The 23402-nt window shown below is 32.4% G+C and overlaps 2 protein-coding genes across 4 annotated transcripts; both read right to left on the reverse strand.

Moving 5' to 3' along the window:
* Window positions 1-577: 577 nt before the first annotated feature.
* On the reverse strand, window positions 578-6802 carry LOC130826865 (dehydrodolichyl diphosphate synthase 2). Its single transcript, XM_057692467.1, is given in 4 exon segments — window positions 578-1321; window positions 3859-3926; window positions 6315-6745; window positions 6748-6802. Coding segments are annotated over 4 exon segments (1002 nt in total). The 5' UTR covers window positions 6788-6802; the 3' UTR covers window positions 578-858.
* Window positions 6803-16430: 9628 nt separating this feature from the next.
* On the reverse strand, window positions 16431-23014 carry LOC130827333 (vacuolar cation/proton exchanger 3-like). Of its 3 annotated transcripts, none has more exons than XM_057693012.1 (12): window positions 22839-23014; window positions 20128-20563; window positions 19891-19958; window positions 19740-19768; window positions 19469-19665; window positions 19155-19373; window positions 18770-18892; window positions 18542-18658; window positions 18156-18209; window positions 17958-18074; window positions 16860-16950; window positions 16431-16722 (listed from the first exon to the last, which is right to left on the reverse strand). In XM_057693012.1, exons 2-12 carry the CDS (start codon window positions 20392-20394, stop codon window positions 16664-16666), a joined length of 1341 nt encoding a protein of 446 aa, XP_057548995.1. In that variant the 5' UTR covers window positions 20395-20563; window positions 22839-23014; the 3' UTR covers window positions 16431-16663. The 3 variants fall into 3 exon arrangements, 1 of the variants encoding a protein (XP_057548995.1); XR_009047195.1 differs by lacking the exon at window positions 17958-18074 and adding an exon at window positions 17776-17957 and having other exon boundaries at window positions 16680-16722; XR_009047194.1 differs by having other exon boundaries at window positions 16680-16722; window positions 17776-18074.
* Between the last annotated feature and the right edge of the window lie 388 nt (window positions 23015-23402).

Genomic DNA, 23402 nt, shown 5'->3' on the forward strand with positions numbered 1-23402 from the left:
AGAATCAACAATAATTCAGCAACAACTCAACAGAAACTCGTAGCTTTATTGCATCCTTAAAGAGAAACAAAACAAAAAAAAAAAAGCAACTGTTGGCATTCTGAACTAATACACGAACAAGCAACCCCTTCGAACAAGTGCCTTGATCATAAGCTTACAGGATACCTCTAACTTGCATGCTCGAACGAGCACTACCTATGCTCGAACGAGCACAATGCTTCTAGCACTCTTTGACAACTGCTTCTTGTTTCCTCGTTCAAGGCAACCTCCTCTCACGCCTTGCCTCATTCAAGGATGTTCCATCACCTTAGTAGAGCCTTTTCATCCCTTGATCTAAGCCTCTCTTGCTTTACCCAATGCACCTCATTTGCTCTACATTAATCACCTCATGTAGCGATCTAAACCTTAATTCCTTACAAGCCAACACATCAACATCCTCCTACTCCAACTTACACGACATGGCATGTTCGACAATGTGATCAAATTCATATCTTATGACTAGGAGATTTGGTACTTGAATAAGAAATAACCCTTATTTCTAAATCTAAACCGAAATCTAAATTGATAAAACTGAGAATAACAACAATGTAATGCTTTAATATGCTGGTAAATTTATTATAATCATTATCAAATTTTGAATAACCCTCATATCTGCTATAGGTGAAGTCTCTCTATAGCAGGCTAGCAATACAGTTTCCTGTTATCATGTCATACACTTATATACATAAGAATTTCGTTCTAACTAAGGAGAAATTAACAAGAAGTACAAAATTTATTTGTTCTGAACATGGATTGATCAGTCTGCATGCTGTATAAGTTATGTAGTGGAGTAATAATCTTCTCTGCAACCATTGTTTTTTACCTCATAGATTGTTGCACATCACGTCCACCATAACGTCGATTCCTTTGCTGATACGACTGCAAGGCCTCGACAAACTCATCCTTTCCGAAATCAGGCCAAAGAGCCCTTACAAAGAACAGCTCAGTGTAAGCCAATTGCCACAGTAAGAAGTTACTGACTCTCAACTCTCCGCTGGTTCTTATCAGCAAATCTGGGTAAGGATACTCTGTACAATTAGTCTCGAGTTCTTGTTCGATCAATTGTTCGTTGATTTGATCGACTTCCACTGCTCCGTCTTTCACTTTCTGTGCGATATTCTTACACGCTTGTATGATATCATACTTGCCACTATAACTAACTGCAACAATCAGTTGGAAGTTTGTGAAATCTTTGGTTGTTTCTTCTGCATCCGCTATCAGTTTCTGTAAGGTTTTTGGCAGTTTTGTTGAGTCTCCTATTACTGATATCTTGATTCCTTGCCTGTCATTTCAAACAAAATATTGTCAGCCAATCAAACTATTATCTCACTCTTATTCCTTGGTCCTAAATTCACTCGTCCATTCTTCTGTTAGAGTATATAACATATCCTAAGGCCTCAAATATCAGTTTAAGCTTTTGGTTGAATTGGTTCCTTCACATGGTATTAGAAGCCAGCGTGACAAGAGTTTATGAGTTAGAATCTCAACCACCCCTCATTTAAAGTGGAATACTTAGCGTCAGGTATGAGGAGGGTCTATGCTGCATCCACACTTCTAACCCAAAAAGCTCGTGTGAATGGCGTGTTAGAGTATATAACATATCCTGGGGCCTCAACCATAAGCTTAAGCTTCAAAGATTTATAGTTCTTTGGTTTCGGTGGTCCTAAATGCATTTTTCATCTATGTGAAGTTGCAAATGATATTTACAATCAAATATTAATCCAAAAAAAAATTTATTGTTATAAAAGGGCATAAGTCAGTTAGTGACATTAAGATAATGAAGTATTGTTATCTAAAAAAGATGGGTCTAAATGTAGAAGTCATTGTTTGTATCAACTATCAAGTGGAAGAAACAAAAAAGGACAGTAAAGGATACTCTAGAACTAAAATTTGATGCCATTTCTGTCTAAACTGGCAATATCACTGGTGAATCACAATAATTTTTGAGGATAAAATTAGTGCAGAATCTTGAATGCATAATTATATTTGCCTACGGAACTTGAGCTGAAATATGCAATGTGAGGCATAAATCCAATAAAATGACTTAGAAAAAAGGATTGACCGGAAAAATATACACCAAATAATAAAAAAAATCTATATATAAGTTGCATATCACAAGATTTGACCAACTGTAGGCTGAGATTTTTTCAGCAAGTGCTTATAGAGTTGGATTCTTAGTCTGGCCTAGTGGTGTTCACAATAGTCGTCAGGTCGGTTTTAAGTCATGTTGAAATCGAGTCTCATTTTCATATTGGTTTTTAATCATTCTAAATTTATTTTTGAAGCCGGGTTATGGTTTGATAAATGTCGAATCAAATTTGTTTTAAACAACTCTTCTGATATTCGACAAGTTTATTGACTAAAACAAGATCTCACGTCAACTTAGCCTTTGAACCCAAAATTAGTCGGTTTCAATGGCACATCTATTAACAAAAAATCAAATGATTAAAATATATTTAAAAAGCGCACACTTAAATTTTAATCATTTAAAAAAATTAGAGGAAGGTCCTGCCCGACCTCAACAAAGAATCCGTCTTTGCTTGGCTTAGTGGTAAAAAAAAGTACACTAACGACTAACGACTAACGACTAACGACTAACGAGAGCATTTCACAACCTCAAGATTAGGAATTCGAATCCCAAATTTCTTTACCTTCTCTACCTTTATCCTATATATTGTTTGGATAACAAAAGAGAAAATAAAGGAAGAAAAAAAAGAAAGGGGACGGAAAATGAAATAAAGAGAAATAGAAGAAAAGTAACTTTGAAAAGACTCCGGATTAGGAAAGGAAAAAAAGGGAAGATTAGAGTTTTTCCCCAAATTTTTCTAAATTTAAATAGATTTAAACCTTAATAAAAATTATTCATGTAATCCTACATATCTCTCCATATCTCTCCATTCGGTTCTTTTTCCTCCCATTCTGTATTCAATTTATTGCTTCTAATCTCTACCTTTTTTCCATTCATTTTCTTCTATCCAAACAAATTTTCAAAATATTTGATATAATCACTTGTGTTAGATTGACTAAAATTGCAAATTAAAAGAAATGCGAGGAGCATTAAATACCTTCCTAACAAATTTTGAATTGTCGGGATAAGGGCATGTCTTTATTTCTCCTTAAATAATGAAATATATAAAGTGAGATGAAGAACATATGATAAAAATGATGAATAGGAAGGATAGTCATTTTATCATAACTTAAGTATACAGTAGCATATTCAAAATACTAATATAGGCTGGATTGAATATTTATCATAATAATAATGTGTGCTGGATCAACTTCAGTATTATCCTTATTCATTACATATTATACAATTTGATATAAATAAACATTTTAATCATATAATTTAAGGCTAGATACGTAGTCTATGGATCTAAGTTAGTTATCCACAAATGATGAAAAAGAAACACTCCTTCTGTTTCTTAATGATATTTTTATTTATTAGTTTGGATTGTTTTATTTCTTATTAATTTAAACAATTTTTTTTATATCACAAATTTTTAACATAATTAACATCGTTCATCCTAAATTAGTAATTTTAATATTTTATTAAAACCCTTTATTTCACTATTTTTTGTATTACTTGTGGTACCACATGTTTTTGAGTGACTTTACTTAAACATTATTTTTAATAATTGTGATCTTTATTTTCTTCAAAGATATTATTTTAATATTTTTTAAATGCTCTCACTTTTCTTAACTTAATTTTTTAATCTAATATTATATTTATAATTTAAAAATTCAATTTTTCTTTATTTTAATAAACATCTCTTTATGGAGACATCGATTTAAAGAAGCACTAATCAAATTAGAATGTACCTGATAAAGTTGTCTAATTCTGATTTAATTCCTCTCTCGAACAAGCTCATTAAAAACTCAACTTCTACCTGCATTATGACCAAATGTCATCGTTAGTCAGTAGTCAGTACTTATATCATCAACTAATTAAACGCTAATCAAATTAAAAACATAAGAAATACTTTACATCTTTGATTTCACTAAAATAAATGAATTTATAATCACGATTAAGAGAAAATCCCTTAATTGTAAAAGTCACCATGTTATATAAAAAAGATATTATGACATAAATTTGAAGAATATTCTTAATTTATAACATTGTTTTTCTTTTTGTATATATAGTGACAAAACAAAAATTCTTTTCATCGTTCTTATTTTAAAATCCTTATTTGATCATATATATATATATATATATATATATATATATATATATTTCCACTAACTTTCTTTTATATTGATGGTCTCTACTTTTAGCTAGTCTCTTGAGAGACCGTCTCTTTGAGAGACAAATTCTCAAGCCTAACCCATTAAAGATTATTGTCTACTTACTGTATTTTTTATGCCTACTTACATTATCCTTAATGATTACATATCGTATCCTTAATGCCTACTTTCAATATATTAAATGTGTATTTACATTATTTTTAATGTCTACTTACAATATTTTAAAAAATATATTATGGGCCGATCTAATTAGAGATGGTCTGTCAAATAGACCGTCTCTCACATTAATTTGTGCTCTCTACTTTCCATTCATCAAACTTATTATTATTTTATAAAATAATATATTTATCATCTAAAAGATTAAATTTTTTATAATTCTCGTGAATATGGTCGACAATTATAGGGCATGGGCTGCTGCCAGAACCCCAAATTTTTTTGAGCCCAAAAAACTTATTTTTATGTATATAAGTGATATTTTTGACAAAATAAGTGATATTAATTTGAATTAAATTTAGATTTAACTTACATTTTTCCCAAGTAATTTGAGTTCTTGGTTTTTTTAATAAAGTAGTTTAAATATCAACAATAGAAAGCTGTAGAAGTATAATATTATCATTACGCTTAAGTTTTAGGGCCCTTTTTACCTTTTGTTATAGGCCCAAAAATAAACAGGATGGCCCTGCTTGTGAACATTCTTTGTAGAAATATCATTAGGAAACAAAGGGAGTACATTATAAGATCATACCATTCATTCATTGCCCTTGATTTGTGATTTGTTTTTATTTTTTAATATATAAGTTAAAATGTAGTCAAGTGAGATCTTGTTTGATTCGTATTGATAAAAAAGATTATTAGTATCAAATCTTTATAATTTTTATAATATTTTCAGAAAAAGAAAAAAGTTTTTCATATTTTTTTATTATTCATAATTAGAAATATTAAGTATTAAATTAATAAATTAGACTACGTGAAAAATCAAATAGTGCAAATATTTCGGAACAAAAGAAGTACAAAAATTAAATTAGCAAGGCGAAAATAATGATCATCATGCAATATTATAATAGAATTGAAATTTTAAAAATGTAGCTTATTAGAGCTTTAACAAATAAAATAATATTATTAATTACTTATTGATTACATGATATTTAATTTAGAAAATAATTTTAGTTTAATTGATTAAAAATTTTTACAATGGCCATAATTTATTGGAATATTTAGAAGGTATGTTAAATTAGGTAATAATGATATATCATTCAAAATTTTTATTATAATAGTTAGAAACATTTTTTGATGAAAAAACTTAAAAATAAATACTATCTAATGTAAAATATTATGTATAAATTCTATTTCCTTTATCAATTGTGTATATTTTTCTAAAGCGTGAAAAGAAAGAATGTGGAGTCATTTTGAAACGAATGATTTTATATTTGAAAAAAATAATGGGAGGGAAGGGAATTAAAAAGGGTGACTTAGACAAACAAGAATCATTTTTTTTCACTTCACTTCCCTTTCTTCTCTAACATCCTTTCCCCTTCCGTTTCTTTCTTTTTTGTACAAAATTATTATCTAAATATAATAATTATTTTTTAATTTAATCTATCGTTGTTTAAAAATAAATTTATAAAAGTAATTTACAATAACATTAGCACAATCAAACACTAAAAATTCTTTTATAACATAAAATTATATGTTATTATCATCTTTTTTATTTCGCATTGTTTTTCATTTTAAATTATCCTTTCTATTTTATATTATGTTTATTTTCCGGTAATAAATTATCACTTTATTTTAATCTTATTTATATTTTCAACACCCTTTTAATTTGTATATTAATTTATAATCTCTTTGTATTTATTACCCGATATTGAGTAAAAATTACACCAAATTATACACCTTTAATCACATGTCACATGTGCAATATTTTGTTATAGAGTAGAGTAGTTATACTTATAACTATGAATTAATAAATATCACTTTAGAACTAAAATTGGGGAAAAAAAAGATAAAAAGAGAAAGGATAAGGAATAACTGACTTGTGGTCGGACCCAATTATCATAAGAGAAGGCAAAAACAGTGAGAACTTTAACACCCCATTTCCTACACAATTCCACCATTTGCCTTAACGATCTAACCCCTGCTTCATGCCCAGCACCACCAGGCAATCCTCTTTGTCGAGCCCATCTTACATTCCCATCCATTATCACTGCTACATGTCGCGGCATCGTTTCCCGCTGCAACCCGTTCGGCAGCTCTACTTCCTCCTCCACCACCGGAGTTGAAGCCACCGAAGCGGACACAATCGGAACCTTCTGGAATTTCAATCCACTTGAAGAGCATGTAATTGATGGATTCAATTGTAAGAATAATTGACTCGTGGGTTTTTGAGTGTTTGATTTTAGGAGAGAATATGGGGTTGTTGGTGAGAGATTTAGGGATAACATTTTTGGTTTTTTAGGAAAATTGGGGTTTCGTTTGGAAGATGGAAGTTGGTTGATTTTGCCGCCATATTAAAACTAATAAGGGATAGTAAGGTCAATGTCAACCAAAAGTCTTGTATGAGTCCGTGTCATTGTAAGACGAGTCCATATAATATAAGCAGTCTGAAATTAAATTTACATATAAGTTAAATAAATAAAAACAGTTTTTTCATTAGATTTTAAAAAATTTAAATTTGAGTCCATATTAAACCGTTTCACCGTAAGACAAATTTTAATAAAGAATTTGTCCAATGTCAAATCTGAGAGAGTATTGTTGCGTGATTAGTTGAAATACTTAAATTAAGTGGGTAAACTTTATCTTTATGTTGATAGGGTACATCTTAGTTAATGAACACTAAAAATTCTACAATTTATTAATTTTACTTATAAATAATACCCACATGGCCACATGATTGATTACAATAATGGGACTTTTTGTATGGTACAAATCAAACTTAAATTTAAAACTTCATTGCTTTTTTAATAAATTTTTTTGAAATGTTATTGTGATTGCAACTTGCAAGTAGTAGATTGAACCAAGTACTAATACAATTAATTATAGGACGACTTTTCAATTGTGGTTGTGTACAGTGCTTAGAATTTCAAGATTTGAAGTCTAGTATGGCTTAAGTCAATTGGAAATTTTCTGAAGGATTAGAGGCGAAAAGAATTTGAATTTCAACTTAAGAGTAGAGTTGGTAGAGATTCTAAGGGAAAAATATATGAAGAATGACAAAAGTAACATTATGTGGAAGACTACTACAACTAATTTATTTGTCCATGTAGGCAATTTTAATTTTTTTAAATTAAGATTTTAACATAGTTGTTGAAAAACTTATATGGCATAGCCTTATTTTAATTACAATGTACGCCGAGGAAAATGAAGGATAAGTAAAAATCGAAACTAAGACCTAACTTAGAAAGTTAATACTTATTCTCCAATCGACACAAAACCCCGTTTCTAATATTGCATAACCTATAATTGAGTGATGTTAAGTCATTGTTATCGAGTTGACGTGCATATCTCCAATTTTTAATTATATTTTTCATACCAAAATTTATCACCAACACGGCAACATCAATTTACTCTCTCTATCTCTCTCACACAATCTCTCGAACAATTTATTTGTTGGGTGAAATTTAGTTGGGAGGGGAATTTAGTTGGAGAATAAAATAAAATATGTGAATGATAAAAATGAATGGTTAAGATTCACTGAGACAATAAGTTTGTAAATGAGATTAAAACAAGGGCGGAACCATTGTCAAAAAAAAAATACTGCAAAATCAATAAAACAAACCAAAATGAAAAGTGTAACGTTGATTTAAATGGGATAGACGTATTAAATTCGAGTGAGAATTAATAAATATGATTTAGACCAAAAATATAAATAAGGAAAATTTAGTAAGCCAAATTAAAAAGAAAATTGGGCAAATTTCATAGAATAAAGGGGTATAATAATGAATAAAATCATCATAAAGCATCTGTATAGTAAGGGTGTTCAAAAATATTCGACCCGAATTATTCAATCTGGAATATCTCGTATCTGGTTTTAAAAATCGGATAAATTACCAAGTTTTTGAGAACCAAATAATTCGGATCGGATATTCGGTTTTTAAACCGGATACCGAATTCGAACCGGATATCTGGATATCCAATTTTCTGATTTATTTTTTAAATATATAAATATTTTTTTCATAAAATTTTTTGTTTAGGTTGTTAAATTTACTAATATGTACCTCAATTATAACGAAGTTATATAACTATTTAACTGTTAATTAATTTAGGTTTTTAAAAATCCAACCATATTTCCAAAATGATTTGTATTCAAAGTTTAAAAAATAAGCTTGATTAAAGAAAGAAAGTAAAGTGAACTTAATTATTTATGTGGAACAAAAAAAGTAAAATTGTTTAAGATAAGACCAAAAAAAAAGATAATAATTTGAAAACCGGGTATCCGGTATCTGATCCGAATTACACCAGATATCTGGTTTTTTCGGACCGAAACCGAATAGTGATATTCACTATCCGAAAGTCGGGATTTCTAGTTCGAATTGATCCGATATCTAATTTTGAAAACCCCTATTATATAGAGTAAGAAATTTGTTGTGGGTTTAAAGATTTAGAATATAACTAACCTATTCCAAATTATTGTTAAGGCGTCTAGCAATGAGTGGAACTAGATGACTCAATCACATCATTGTTAATCATTCTCCAAGACCGACCAAGATTACACTTGATTGGTCTAAGAAGGTGCGATTGTTATCTCTTGGACAATCGAAAATATTGAATTGAAGGTCATAAATCAACGGGATTATGGAAAAGGGTTGAAGTATGGACTGCAAATCTTTGATCTAACCATCAAAGCAAACACCTTCAAATGGACATGAATCTCTAGAAACATATTTTAACAAAGTCACATCAATTTGGGAAGAAATTGGCTGAAGAATGTCTAACTGAAAACCATAGTGGACATTAATCACATACAACTAAATCATTCAAAAAAATAGTTTACACCAGTTTCTTGTCGGCTTAGCAGACATGCTTAACAATAGATCAAAGGTACTTACACAAAAGATATCCACTTCCAAAAATTGAAAATAACATATGCAACAAATGGAAGGGAAATTACACAATGGAACATAATGAAAGGAAACCTTTATTGAATAATAAACCCTCAGATATTGGACAAGGACTAGCAACAAAGGTATTCAACCATAGATTCGTTGACAAAGTCATCTCTGGTGTTCACACTATGGAGGAACACGTCACACCAAATAGAGTTGTTTCAAACTTGTGGGTTATCTGGAGTGATGGTTAGATCACGTAAATAGAGTAGCAAATGAAAAGGCGAAACACATACATAATGGAAAATCTTACAAAATTAACGACAAAATCAACAAGGCAGTTGTAGGACAAAGAAACAGTTATGAGTTAAATAAAGAGTTTGAAGAAACTTAAAGTATAACCATCATCAAAAAAGCAAAACCCGATAAGAGTAAACACAAATACCTCACCAAACAACTCCAATTTCGATCTCTATTCAAAAAGCAAACTTTGAGAGAGGAAACCTACAAATCCCTTAAAAGATAGATTTTTGATTGTGGGGCTATTAACACTATATCTTATGATCTAAAAGACTTCCTAAACTCCATAAAATCACTGTAACACCCTGAGATTTTCTGACGTCATTAATTAATATTTTAATAACTTTTGGGTATTTTATAATTATATTAAATTAATTTTTGAAGTAGTTTTAATAAATTCTTTTCATATACGAATTTAAATAACATATATTTATATTAAAAAAAAATACAATTACGATTCTATAAAGGGGTTCGAATCAAAATAATTATTTTATTTAAAATGTGTGAGCATACAAAGATGAGTTTCTTAGTTGGGCCTCGCAAGAAAATGAACCTAGGTAAATAAATAAATAAATAAATAAGTGTCTAAATAATATAAAAAGATGGGTTAGGGTTATAAGTACTCCTTCCCTCACTCACTCAAAACACGCCGTCACATTTCCCTCTCCTCTCTTCTTCCCTTCTCTCATCCCTCCATTGCGGCACACCACCACCACCAGCCACATATTCTTCCTCCATCGGTGAGCAGCCACCGTAGCAGCAGCCGCTTTCCTCCCTCACGGCACCCAGCAGCAGTGCCTGCTTTGTTCTCTTCCTCCCCCCTGCAGCTCGTGAGTCTCCAAGCAGCAGCAACCACCTTCGTGGTGGTTTTCCTAGCAGCAGCAGCGCAACACCACCATACCAACTCCTCCCTTCTTCACCCTTCTCTTGTTTCATCTTAGTAAGCCATCTTTTTATTTCTCTAATTAATTTTCTAGCCTTAATTGGAGTTTTATTAAGTGTATGAGTTTAATGTTGGTTTTGTGTTAATTTCATTGAAACTTTTTGGTGGGTAAGAATTTGATTGATGAATTTAACATGTTTATGACTTAGGGTTCGAATTGTGATTTGAAATTACGGGTTGTGTGTTGATATTGTATTAGTTTCTTCAAATCTTAGTATGGGTAGTAATTAAATATGTTATCTTTGAACACGAAACGATTAGGGCTTGGATTTAGAGATGAAACTACTAATAATGTGTGTTTTATACTATATTTTCGTGATGATTGATTAAATAACTTTAAGAGTTGTTTTAAGATTTGGTCGATTGGTTATTATTGTGAATAATTAGTAATGGAGATAATGTTAGTTGACTGTGAAAGTGATTTTGATTGATTAAATTGAGAATAATAGTTACTAATTGTTGTGGTTTGATTGTTGTGAATTACAAATACCCTTATTAGGTTGTTATTGAAGTTATAGATACATGATATTAGTAAGCCAAGAGCGTAATGTCAACTTATCGTCGATGGTTGCTAAAGTAATTTGTCATGTTGTTTTGACTATAGTTCTTAATAGCTTTGGAGAATGTAACAAATGATATCTCGATACGATAACTCTAAGATTTGCCTTATCGTTATGTTAATGTTATATTAAAATTGTAAGATTTAGTTGTGATTAGTTATTTTTGGGTAACGCGAGCTGATATGCTCAAAATTAGTTAATGTAAAGAAACGATTCATACATACTTCTACTTTAAATTAATGGAAAGACTTATGTTGTGTTGAGTTAATGATTTTGACTTGTATTGAATGAGTGGTGTGCGTGCTAGGGTAATTGGAAACTCATGTTGAATGGGTGATAGCGGTTACTTTAGTATTTAGTTTGGTACGACAAAGTAATTAAGGGAACTTATTAGTTCTACTCATAACTTATATAGGTGCCCATTTTGTAAGAGGAAAGTAGAGCCTTAGTCGGGTGATTTTGTGACTTTTGATCGTGCAGTGACGCTTACAGGTACGTACACGCAGTAACTAACCCTTATATGCAATTTGCTTTAAGACATTATTGTTTATTGTGATAATATACATTGCATTGAAACTAGGAGTGAGTATACTTTACATGAAGAGCTATCGACTATGAAATACTTGCGCTTAGAATAGTTTAGAGAATGAAAGTGTTAATAGAAGGCGAGAACTACCCCTTATCTATTTAAGAATTGGATTATGCCTTGGAGTTAGAATGACTCCTTTAAAGGTGAATTTCATATTTTGATGAGTGGCTCAGTGGGTTTTGGCGTGCTGCTATCCCAGGGCGCTCATTATTAGTCGAAAGTGGAAGTTATTCCCATCTGATAAAGTATTAGATTATGATTAGCTGGCGTGACTCAACTGGATTATGTCCGGTTGATTTATTAGTCCCCTAGGTGAGATTTGACGGGACCACCGTAAGGGGGGTATGAGCATGCTTGGGTCATTGGGCGCCGGGTGGCCGATAACGCCCCTTGACCGAGGTGTTACCATGCGGGCCTTGCAAACCCCAATATGGTGGCCTCTTCACTGGTTTAGTACCCCAGTGTGTTAGTTTTTCTTGAAGGTAGGACCCGAGAGGGTCAGCTGGAGGGGGCATGAGCTCATACTTTGCCATGGGCGCCGGGTTGCCGATAACGCCCTTGGCCGTGTCACTATGCCAGGAAGTAGAGAAAAGATCCACTGATATATTGTTATTCAGTGATAGAAAGTTTATTCATTGATCGAAAGTTATTTAATGATAGAAGGTTCATTCTTTGATAGAAAGCTGACACATTGATAGAACGTTTACTTTTTGATAGAATATTTACTCATTAATAGTACATCTACTTAATGATAGAATAGTTTATGCTAGCGAGAAGTGTGCCTAAGTTAAGTTACCTCAAGGGTATTACAGACTATGATCACCCTTACCTTATGATAGACAAGCTCTATAAGGTCATGTGTTAGGTATTCTGTTAATGCCTTCGTCGAGTTGATACTATACGTGTTTTGCAAGAGCTTATGTTCGGAAACTGGAGCGTGAAGACCTGCATTCTACCCAAGAACACATGGTTCGGTTGGAAAGCACGTAATGAAATTAGGAAGTATAAGTGACCGATAAACGGTTACTATCTTTGCTTGCGTTTTATGAAATCATCTTATGTTGTTTTATAATATAATGCTATCTAGTAGTTGGCCTTATTATATTTGATGCTAGTTACTGACGTGCACGTGTTTGTGTTTATGTTTGACTGTTGATGACTTTCTATGATTGTCCTGCTATGACACATTGGCCTTTGGTCGAATGTCAAACATCAGGAGGATCATAGACAGGCGTAGCAGGTACTAGAGCTTCTTCTGCATTGCATTGCATATGGGGAGAGTGATGAAGGCGAAGCATGACCTGTGTCATACCGCTATCTTTTGATTTTGTAGATCTTATTATCTTTTGTAAACTTGGGTTGTATATGTTTTGTTATGAGGCCTTGTGTCTTCCCTCGTATATTTGTATTTTTTGCTGCGTAGTTTATAACTCTGTATGGTTTTAAGGAGTTAAGTCTTTTTAAAACGCAAACGTCGACGCTGCAACCACGATCCATGTTTGGCATGTTGATTTGAGAAGCCGACGTCGAATCATTTCGCCGTGACATAGTTTTGATAGGCCGTTGGTGCCTTTACTTTATTAGCTTCTAAATAACTTTTGTTTTTCTACAAAGGCGCACAATTTTAAGGCAGATGCTGCCGAAATTTCCACTCACCTTTTTAAAGTTAATAATTAAAATTTATCCAAATTCTTTTCCTTTTCTTTTATGTAACACCCGAATTTCCTCCCGTCCTTTACGGTTTTGGTTTCTTTAAGGGGTCAAAAATTCTGGGGTGTTACAACCACACACAAAAAAAAAGCTCCATTAAAATGGCCAGTAGGAATATATAAATGTTAAGGGAGCGAGAACTATTAAAATTGCTTCACAACTTCACCTAAACAACTGTCTTTTGTTTCAAATTTATCTCACAAACTCTTATCTATTTGCCAACTTATCAAATAACTAAATTACACGGTACTAATAACTCATAGTGATTGTATTGTTGAACTCACAACTCTAAGTCAGGGAGTATTAGAAAATAAGATAAGATTGGAATAGAATTATTAAAGTTAATTATTTTCTTAAATTTTATTATCTTAAAGTATGTCAAGTAGGCATTTAGGATACCTCAAGTAGACATTTAATATACCTCAAGTTGACATTTAAGGTACCTTTAGTAAGATTTTAGGATGGCACAAGTAGACATATAGAATACCTCAATCATGGTTTTAGGGTTGTGTATGTGGTTTGCTTACTATGTGCTAACAAAGTTGGGATTTAGGGATCCACAAATAGAAATTTAGGATACATCAGATAGGTACATAGAATTCCTTAAGTTGGGGTTTTAAACCATGCTTAGTTAGATTTAATGTATAACAAGTTGGTGTTTAGAGGAACTCAAGCAAAGGTTTAGATAATGTCAATATCTCAAGTAGTGATTAAATGTACATAAAGTAGGGATTAAGAGTATGTCGAGGAATTATGTAGGAAATAGGAATTTAAGATACATCAAATATGTATATAGAATACCTTAAGTTAGGGTTTTATAGCGTATCAACGGGAGTTTTTCAGCATATCCAATAGGTTTTACCCCATGCTAAGTTGGGGTTAAGACTTTAGAGTATAACAAGTTGGTATTTAGAGGAAATCAAGCAAGGGTTTAATGTAACTCAAGTAGGGGTTTAGAGCGTGTCAATTAGGGATTTCGAGTATTTCAAGTAATGATTAAGTGTATATGAAATATGAACTAAGAGTATGTCAAGGTATTCTGTAGAAGTTTACACTATGCTAAATTGGGGTTTAGATTGTACTAAGTTGGCTTTTAGGAAACTACAAGTAAGGATTTAATAACCTCAAGTAGGGGTTAAGGTCCCAAAGTATATTTTTCTATTGTATTTGCAAATTGTTAATTATGTTTCTTTAATAGAATTCAGTTATTTGGTATCGTGTAGTCTATTAGCTCAATTGGTATAGCACTATGCAATTCCGTAGAAAATGTAAGTTCGATTCCTACATAGACTATTATTGGTCACAAGTTTAAATTAATTACATTTTTAGTGACAAGTTTTTATCTCTCCTCTACTTGAGGTATCATAAATGTCTACTTGAGATATCCTAAAATCCTACTTGAGGTACCCTAAATGTCTACTTGGTTATACTAAATGTCTACTTGAGTTATCTTGAATCCCTACTTGAGGTGTCTTAAATGTCAACTAATTGAGGTATACTAAAATGCCTACTTAACATACTGTGAGCACACACTTGAAGTATCCTAAATGCCTACTTAAGATATTTTAAAACCCTACCGAGTAAGATTGTAGTAACACAAATTAGTTATCATCTTTTTTTAATTAAGCTTTAATAGGTTAAACATCCTAAAAGATATCTCTAAAAAAACGATCTCTCAAGAGACCGACTGTTTAGTACTTTCTTCGTTTTTTTAATAGCTACACTTCACTTAAAAAGCTCTCAAATAAAAGGATAAATTGTAGCTATTAAAAAAACAGAGATAGTATATAGTATGGAATAAATAGATATTTCCTTTATTTAAAAGATTTAGTCTTATTTTTCTTTTTTATTTCATCCTATTGAATTTATCTCAATTTCATTTTGATTATAACTCACACTTTTTCTTTAAATCTCATCCACACATTTAACTTACTTTTTTAACAAAATTCACATGTTTCACACTTTTTGAAAAAAATATACCTTTTTTTTACCAGTTTTACACACTTGTGAGATTTTCATGTTTTTTGTACTTGGAACTATTTCTTTGAAATAGGAATACAGTATATTTCCTCTACTCTTCTCACTTTGCATCATTAGCTATTTTACGTTATCCCACTTGTTTTGTATCAATTCTTTATTTGGAAACGGACTCAATAATTTCTTTTAATCTCATTATATTTTAACTCTCTTTAAGTTTCATTCATATAATTTAATATCTTTCTTCATTTATTACCAAATATTAACTTCCTTTTAAACATTTAATTTTCTCTTCAATGTTAATTCAAAAAGACGATGTAGTAACCTACACCCTTGATGGTCTCCCTCTTCGAGCACCACTAACCCCAGGCTCCCAACCTTTCGACAAAACATGCACCATTACAATCAAAACTTAGCACCAACACCATCCAACCCTAAATTCATAACCATGACTCTTGTCGATGTTAATTGGGTTTGAGGTTCATGAATTAAGAGAGGAGTGGTTGTGGGTTTCTCGCTAGATTTCAAGAGGGTGACTTTGAGTTCTTCGGCTTGAATAAAGAGGGGGTGATATTTTAAGGAGGAAGTTTTGAGTGACGAGCTAGTTTTGTAGTTGGCTTCAAGGGTGACTGTTTCTAGGGTGGCGTTTCAAGGGCAAACTTTAGGGTGGTGGTAGTGGTGGAGGTGGTGGAGTAGGGGTGTTGAGATGGATGGGGAAGTTATTTCAAAAAAATTACCTTTATATTTAATCTAAAAGAATTGGAGAAAAAAAATAATCTAACAAGTGTTTAATTTTTTTTTCTTACATAGTACGTAATAAAATTCTCTAACAGGTAGCAAGTCATTTGCATCTTTAAAAGAAACATAGCAAACGTCGAATATTTAAAAAAATAACAAAAGGTGAAATTTTTAGAAGAAAATCATGAAATGTAGGTTTTTTTTTTTAGATTAAATTTTATACAACCAACTATAATTAATTTTTGACAATAAAATCAAAAATAGAAAAGGAAGGCAGACATTAATCATAACGCAGAATTTGTGTATTTTGTAGCAATAGTAATGTATATATGTATCTTAAACAAATCCTTCACCCTTTATCCACAAAATAGTTCAAACTATAGCTGATTCCCTTTAATCTTTACCCATAAAACCACATTTATATAATCAGATTCAGTTGTTACACATGAATTTGTATCCAATTTCAAAGAATTATAGACATTTATAAGGATGATGTCGATATGAAGCATAAGAGTTAATTAAATTAAGCCGCGGAAAATCCAACTGATGATTCAAGTCCTGATCCAATGAGATTTACTTCATCTACCAGGCATTATATAGAGAGCAAGTCAGTTCTTGGCTATAAATACATAAGTAAAAAAAAAAAATTGTAATTTTTGAGATGGTTTATTCTCTTTAGCTCTGCGTGATTTTCTTTTAGATTTTTATAGAAAATTTACCTGTTGCAGACGGAAATATCAGAAAACTTGCTGCTATAATCATGTAGGCAAGCAGAAGAACGCCTCCTTTCAGGTAGTGTGATGATCCGTCCTGTTCAATATAAACAATGTTCGAGAAGTAATTCATAAGTTATAAACCGAAAGGGATATATTGTGAATGATGATAACAATTGTTAAAGCAAATGCCAATAATCTTAGTGATGACGTTCACTTTAAACATATAGTCGAACATGCTTTGTCTTGTACTTTAGAGAGGGTCGATAAAGATGTGTCGAATATGGGTGGTTTAAGGTTTGGAACGGTTGATGAGAGTTGTTTGATCAAAGCAACAAGAAAAGAGGCTGACTGTGAGTGGCTCGAACAAACCGCTCGGTCGAGCAAAGAGTGGCTCGACCGGTCGAGGGGGGCTGGCTCGGTCGAGCGGGGGTCGAGCAATGTATGCAGAACAAGTCAGTAGCTTCTCTGGAAGCTCGCTCGACCGAGCGAGGTAGTGGCTCGGGTCGAGCGGAAGATCAGAAGACTGCATTGGATTCTGTTTTGGTCAGAATGTTTGTGTAGTCATTGAATAGGTGCATTACTTGCTGGTTTAATGTAATGTTTATTGTGATGATTATTACTATGGTTAATTACATAGTTAATTAGGATGTTAATTGTGGTTTATGGTGATTTATGAGGGAATACTAAGGGTGATGAATGCCTTGTCTATAAATAGGATTCATCACCCATAATAACATACACCACAAACACACATATTGTTGAGAGGGCTATTGCATTGTTAGAAACTTGAAAGTGTTCTTACTTTGCTTTAGTATTTGTGGTCTTGAGAGATTGTTCTCAAGACAAGGGAGTTTAGTATACTTGTAATTGTTGAATTCATTATAATAAACTACATTTGAGGGGGAGGTATTCAAGATACCTCATAAACACTTGTGTTCTCATTCTTGCATTATATTTTCATTTGTTTTTCTTTGTTGAACCTCTTTGAGGCTTGCGCTTTCAACAAGGATTGAACATCAACCGCAATTGTTTTTACTCTTAAATCGCCCTTCTAAGTAGTACTTCAAATTACTAAATGTGTCCTTGCATATACCCACAAACCTGCAAAGTGAAGGCGGTAATGAGTACTGAGATAGCAAAGCAACTGGTTTCCAAGAGGCTAAGACTGAGGTCCATCTTGATATGCATTATCCATGCAATGATCACACATAACGGAACCTGAATTAACAGTTTGTCAACAAGGATTTTTCTATATAAGAAATGGGAAAAAAACAAACGTGCTAAGTCTTTGTGTCTTACAACAAAAATTGAAATTTGGGTAGCAGAACCCAAGGTAACTCCAAGAGCTATGTCCTGTAAATAATATCAAGCCACAACACATTAAATAAAGCAAAATTACAGCACATCTTGTATGAGACAGGCTCATGCAAGCAATAGTTACAATACTGTATTTTGAAATGCACGCTAGTTTTGTTAGTTTTGTACGGAAATTGTTATTCTTTTCAATTTCAAGGAAAACAATATATAAGCTGTTTTCATTCATTGTTTTTAAAAGATAGTTAATGGGCCAACCCTTATCAAACCGTCTCACGGTGAAACGATTTTAGTAGAGAATTTGTCAAATTAGACTAAATATGCTACTATATACATGCAAAGATTTTCAAGAGTTTTTAGAAATATCATACCAATTTGTTCTTGTAACCAAATATGACAGCGCTTGCATGTTCTGCTGCATTCCCTACTATCGGAAGCAAAATTGTGCTAAGAAAGCTAATGGGAATCCCCCAAGAAATGGAAGCATCCTGTTTCAAAGATTTAGGGGTTAAGATGACTATGATGCTAGTAGATAGCATGTAATTAACATGTTTATATGAAATATTGTATTAATCAGTGTCGCGAATATACAAGCGTGCCTCAATTGTGTCCACAACAAATTCAGAGAGCAAAGCTATCACAGCCGTCATGCCCACCAACCAGATAAAAGCACTCCAAAATCCAATCGCAGCCTTTTCGTTTTCCCTATATTCATCCCCTTCCTGAGAATGTACAAAATGGCTAGTTAACGTCAGTAATGCACCAATCTTGGGCACAACAACAACACCAATAACAATGTCAGAGTCTTAATCCCAAAAGATTGGAGAGTATATAATAATCTTTAGCCGTCTCCTTTGATGTCTACTGCACTCTTCTAGAGATAAGATTTCATAAGAAGTCACATGCTAACTCGCCAATTCAAAAAGAAACAAACTTACAAACAAAAAGTACGATGTCAAGTACAAATTGTAAAATCAAAATCACCTCGCCTGAATCAAACAACTGCTGATGAGTCAACAATTGAAATAACAGGTACCCGAAATAAGCCACGAGCAGGACAATGCTGCTCACTCTTGACAGCAAGAGTATGGAGTTGGCAGGCGTTGTCGTCCCAGCAGTCTCCTCGGAATACAGGGAAAGCAATGGAAGTGCATGACAAAGGACTCCAAGCAAGAGAAGTAGCACATTTACATCAGCTTGATTCTGTAGAAAAAGGAGAATCATAAGACTCAGTAATATCAATACTTCCACCAAGTAATTTTTGATCATATGGTAGGACATTGATTTTGATGTCTTACACGGTTAAATTTTTGCTCCTTGCTAAGGTTGGCCAAACCACCAATAAACAACGAAGAACCGAGAACGAGAAGAAGGTTCGAAAGAATTGATCCCAAAAGAGAGTACTTTAGCACAACAATCTTTCTTTGACGGAGTGTGAATATAGCTATAATAAGTTCGGTTGCATTCCCACAAGTAGCATTTAGCAGGCCCCCAACTGCAAATTCTCCAAATCTTGTAAATAGATGACAAAATGTAAATAGTGAATGCCCACAATGAAACTACTTGTACCTGTTGGGCCAGTATAATATGCGATTTGCCTTAGATTTGACATGCAACAGATGAGACAGACCAGAAAAAGTTAGTCGCCTTAAGTTTTTAGATATTTACTCTTAGCATGTTAACGAGTTCATTAAAATCACAAAATTTAGTAGTAACATACTCGGCAAGAAAACTAACTCTTTCCGCTAATGGTGCTAATCCAAGTAAACTTAAAGCGAAGATCCATGGCTGTTAGGATACAAAATCACAATTTTACATTAAAAGAAAATATATATATCCCCCAAAATCAATTTTGAAAACAAATTTACTCACAAGGCCTAAATTTTGTACAAGATCTGATTGATTTATGCACTATCCAAACTTATATCTAATTACATAAAAAGAAATTATCACTTACTCTTCCAAAACTGTGATATTGGGCAACAATGGCAAGAGGAATGGCCACAAAGAGAAAACAAATTTTCGTTCCAAGAATAACCTCTTGAAGATTAATCAGTACTCTACTGAGCAACAGAGGAGGGCTGATGTTCAATCTCATGATCCGATCAGACTTTTTCCTAAGAGATGAAGATGATAAATTATGTGCTGTCTTTATTAGTCTTGGCTCATCGCTCGAGTCAATGAACATTCCATTTTCTACTTCCCATTCCTCATTGGAACCCATTGTTTTGACTATCTCTACAAACTCACAAAATGTGAATACACAGCAGCCGCCATTTTTATTCAAGACAAAGAATCTGGCAGTACTGTGATTGTGTCACTCCGGGCATTACGAGTTACTGGCTTGGTGTTTTGTATGCCAACCTCAGATGTCGAGAAAAAACTGCCGTTTCCTGGAATTTTCCAGCAGTAGAAATCTTTTAAGATCGTTTATAATTACATAACTTTTATACTAAATGCATAATTACATAACAGTAGAAAATCTCCTCTATTTGAAGTTTAAAAGCTACCTTTTAAGCTTTTGCTTAAAATAAAGATTATAATTTATAATTTATTTTAGTTATTCATTTGTGTACATAAACCAACCATCTCCAATCCATCTCCTGGAAGACTTGCACCAAGCTTATATTTCATAATAAAATGTCAGTAAACTTAATGTTTAATGTATACACCGCAGTTGTCCTGGATAGCGTATCGTCTATTTGGCCCCCAAAAATTCAAAACCATGACTTCGTCCCTGGTTGCAATTCTTTAATAAACCAGTTTTAGGGTGCATTCTCTTCAGGTTGTGAGATGTGTTTTTAGGACTAACCAGGACCAACAGGCTAACTACAATTCATCAAGGCTCACCCAGTAAGGTTTAACCATGACCAATCAAGACTAACCATGATTGATCAAGACCAATGTTACTCGAAATACGAAACTCATATCCAACACAAGTTTGTGTCCAAATATCAGACCCGATTAATTTGTTAAAAAAATCCACAATTTTTTTCTAAAACAAAGTGTTGAAGTGTCCTACCGATGTTCAAACATTGAGAATCTAACATAGATACTTGAGACTAAACAAAGAGCCCGACAATACGGGGTAGTAAGTTCAAATCATAAGTTTCAATCAAGAATATGAATGAAAAGTTCAAATCATACACCTCAACCATGACTAGCCACAATCGATAATTAAGGAAGAAAAAAAAAACAAGGTGAAGTTCAAATCATACACCTCAGTCCTCTTGAAATTTAGTTATCCCTTGGATAATTGGACCTCAAAATCCAAGTCATTTCAGCTAATTCCTTTTGATAATGTGTACTCCAACAAATCCTTTCATAAAAGGAAAACAACCCTAAATGTGTTCTATTAATATCAATAGATATCAACAATCCAAATAACAAATACAATGCCACTAAAAATTGAAATTTGAATATAAGAAATTAGGGAAGATTAAACCAACTTCAACTAAACTAAAGTTTTAAACTAATCAATAATATGTGCAAATCACAAATGTTATCAATGCTCTCCATCCCAGTTAGATTAATACATTTCCACTAAAACACTTTTATATGGAACAGGAAATGTAGCAATTTAAATGGAACCGACTGTATTTTAAATTATAGGTATCGGGTATGTTTGGTAACCGGCTTTTTACCTAGCTTTTTGATTGGCTTTTAGCTTTTGGCATGTTGTTTGGTCAAACAACCAAAAATAATGTTTGGTAATTGGCTTAATGCTTGGCGTTTCAATGGCTTTTCCGCCAAAGTTCATACGCTAAGAAGAGTAGCGAATTCCGATGGCTGTTGGCTGCTCTTGCAGCTTAAGTTACTAATATGTCCTTGATTTACTATTATTACCTACCCTTGGCTATTTTGGTCTTCCAAATGGAGTATGAGTATCAAGATATTCATGATAACTTTATCTTTACACTATTGATGTTTTTTTATTTGAGCTTTTTTTTTTGAATAATTTTTTACTTGACCTTAATTCACAATATTTGTGGATTTTTTTTTGAATTTAGCTTGTTTTGCCACCATAAAATATTGTTAGGAATAAAAATTTATCTAGAACGTTAAACTGGAACACATTTTGTTTTTCAATTGTCAATTTTACCAAACATCTTTATAAATAACCGACTTTAACGGCTAAAACAAACAATACTTTCAGCTGGTCACAAGCAAGCAAGCAAGACAGCTAACAGAGGTTTGCCAAACAATCTCTATCTTATACACTCCATCTTTTGTTTCCTCATATTTTTTTCCTAATTTCAGCAGCTGTTACATGAAATACAACTAATTCTAGCAGTTAAAAGATGAACTATACTTTCTCCACCCTTATCAAATTGCTACATTCCCACTAAAAAGCTTTCATATGGAAGAAGAAAAAGAAAATGTAGTAATTTGACCAAATAGAGTATTTTGATTCATGGGTAAAACTATTAATTTATATAAATACATTTTTCTTTTCTTCATTTTTACCCTAATTTCTGCAACTCTTACAGGAAATTACTACCAATTCACAGTTACAAAAATGAGCATTTTCCATGAAATTTTTCTAGGGAAAAGCAACAGATTGAAATTCCCATTTTGAACATGAAAATTCCAGCCCCTGAACAGAATCTTTAACCCGGTCAATGAAAATAATAGTTCTAGTAGTAAAAATTGAAGAGAAAAACTTACAATTAAAGCTTGATAATTGACCAATTTGATAAAAAAATTGGTGGGTTTATTCGTAATCCCATAATCAAACTTGTTTATAAAAACAGAAACACTTCAGAAGACAGAAATAGCATAAAATTGATGGGAGTTGACAAGTGAACAACTAAGTGAGAATTATGTCGAGTTAAGGAATGATGATGATGGCTACTACGGTGCACGTCATTATACAGGCATGTGTAATTAGAGGTCCACTTACAAATAGGTTTAATTCAATTTCCACCTCCACTTGCTATTTCTATATTTTTGCTACTTTTATTTATTCGAAAGAATTGTTTTTAAAAGGTTAATCTATAACTCGTCTGCAGATAAAGGATTGGTCTTATATTTATTCTACAAAAATTTATTTTTTTGCTCATATATACAATAAATGAGCCAAATGACTTATAACTTGCTATACATGTAGAAAAATTTAGATGGTAAAATAATGAATGGATTTATTTGGAGAGGAAGATGAGTGAATATGTAGAATGAATATTGTTCTTCATTGCACAAAAAAATTGATTACATCAATGGGTATTTATAGTG

This window comes from Amaranthus tricolor, chromosome 11, assembly GCF_026212465.1.
Source record: "Amaranthus tricolor cultivar Red isolate AtriRed21 chromosome 11, ASM2621246v1, whole genome shotgun sequence".
Taxonomy (NCBI): Eukaryota; Viridiplantae; Streptophyta; class Magnoliopsida; order Caryophyllales; family Amaranthaceae; genus Amaranthus; species Amaranthus tricolor.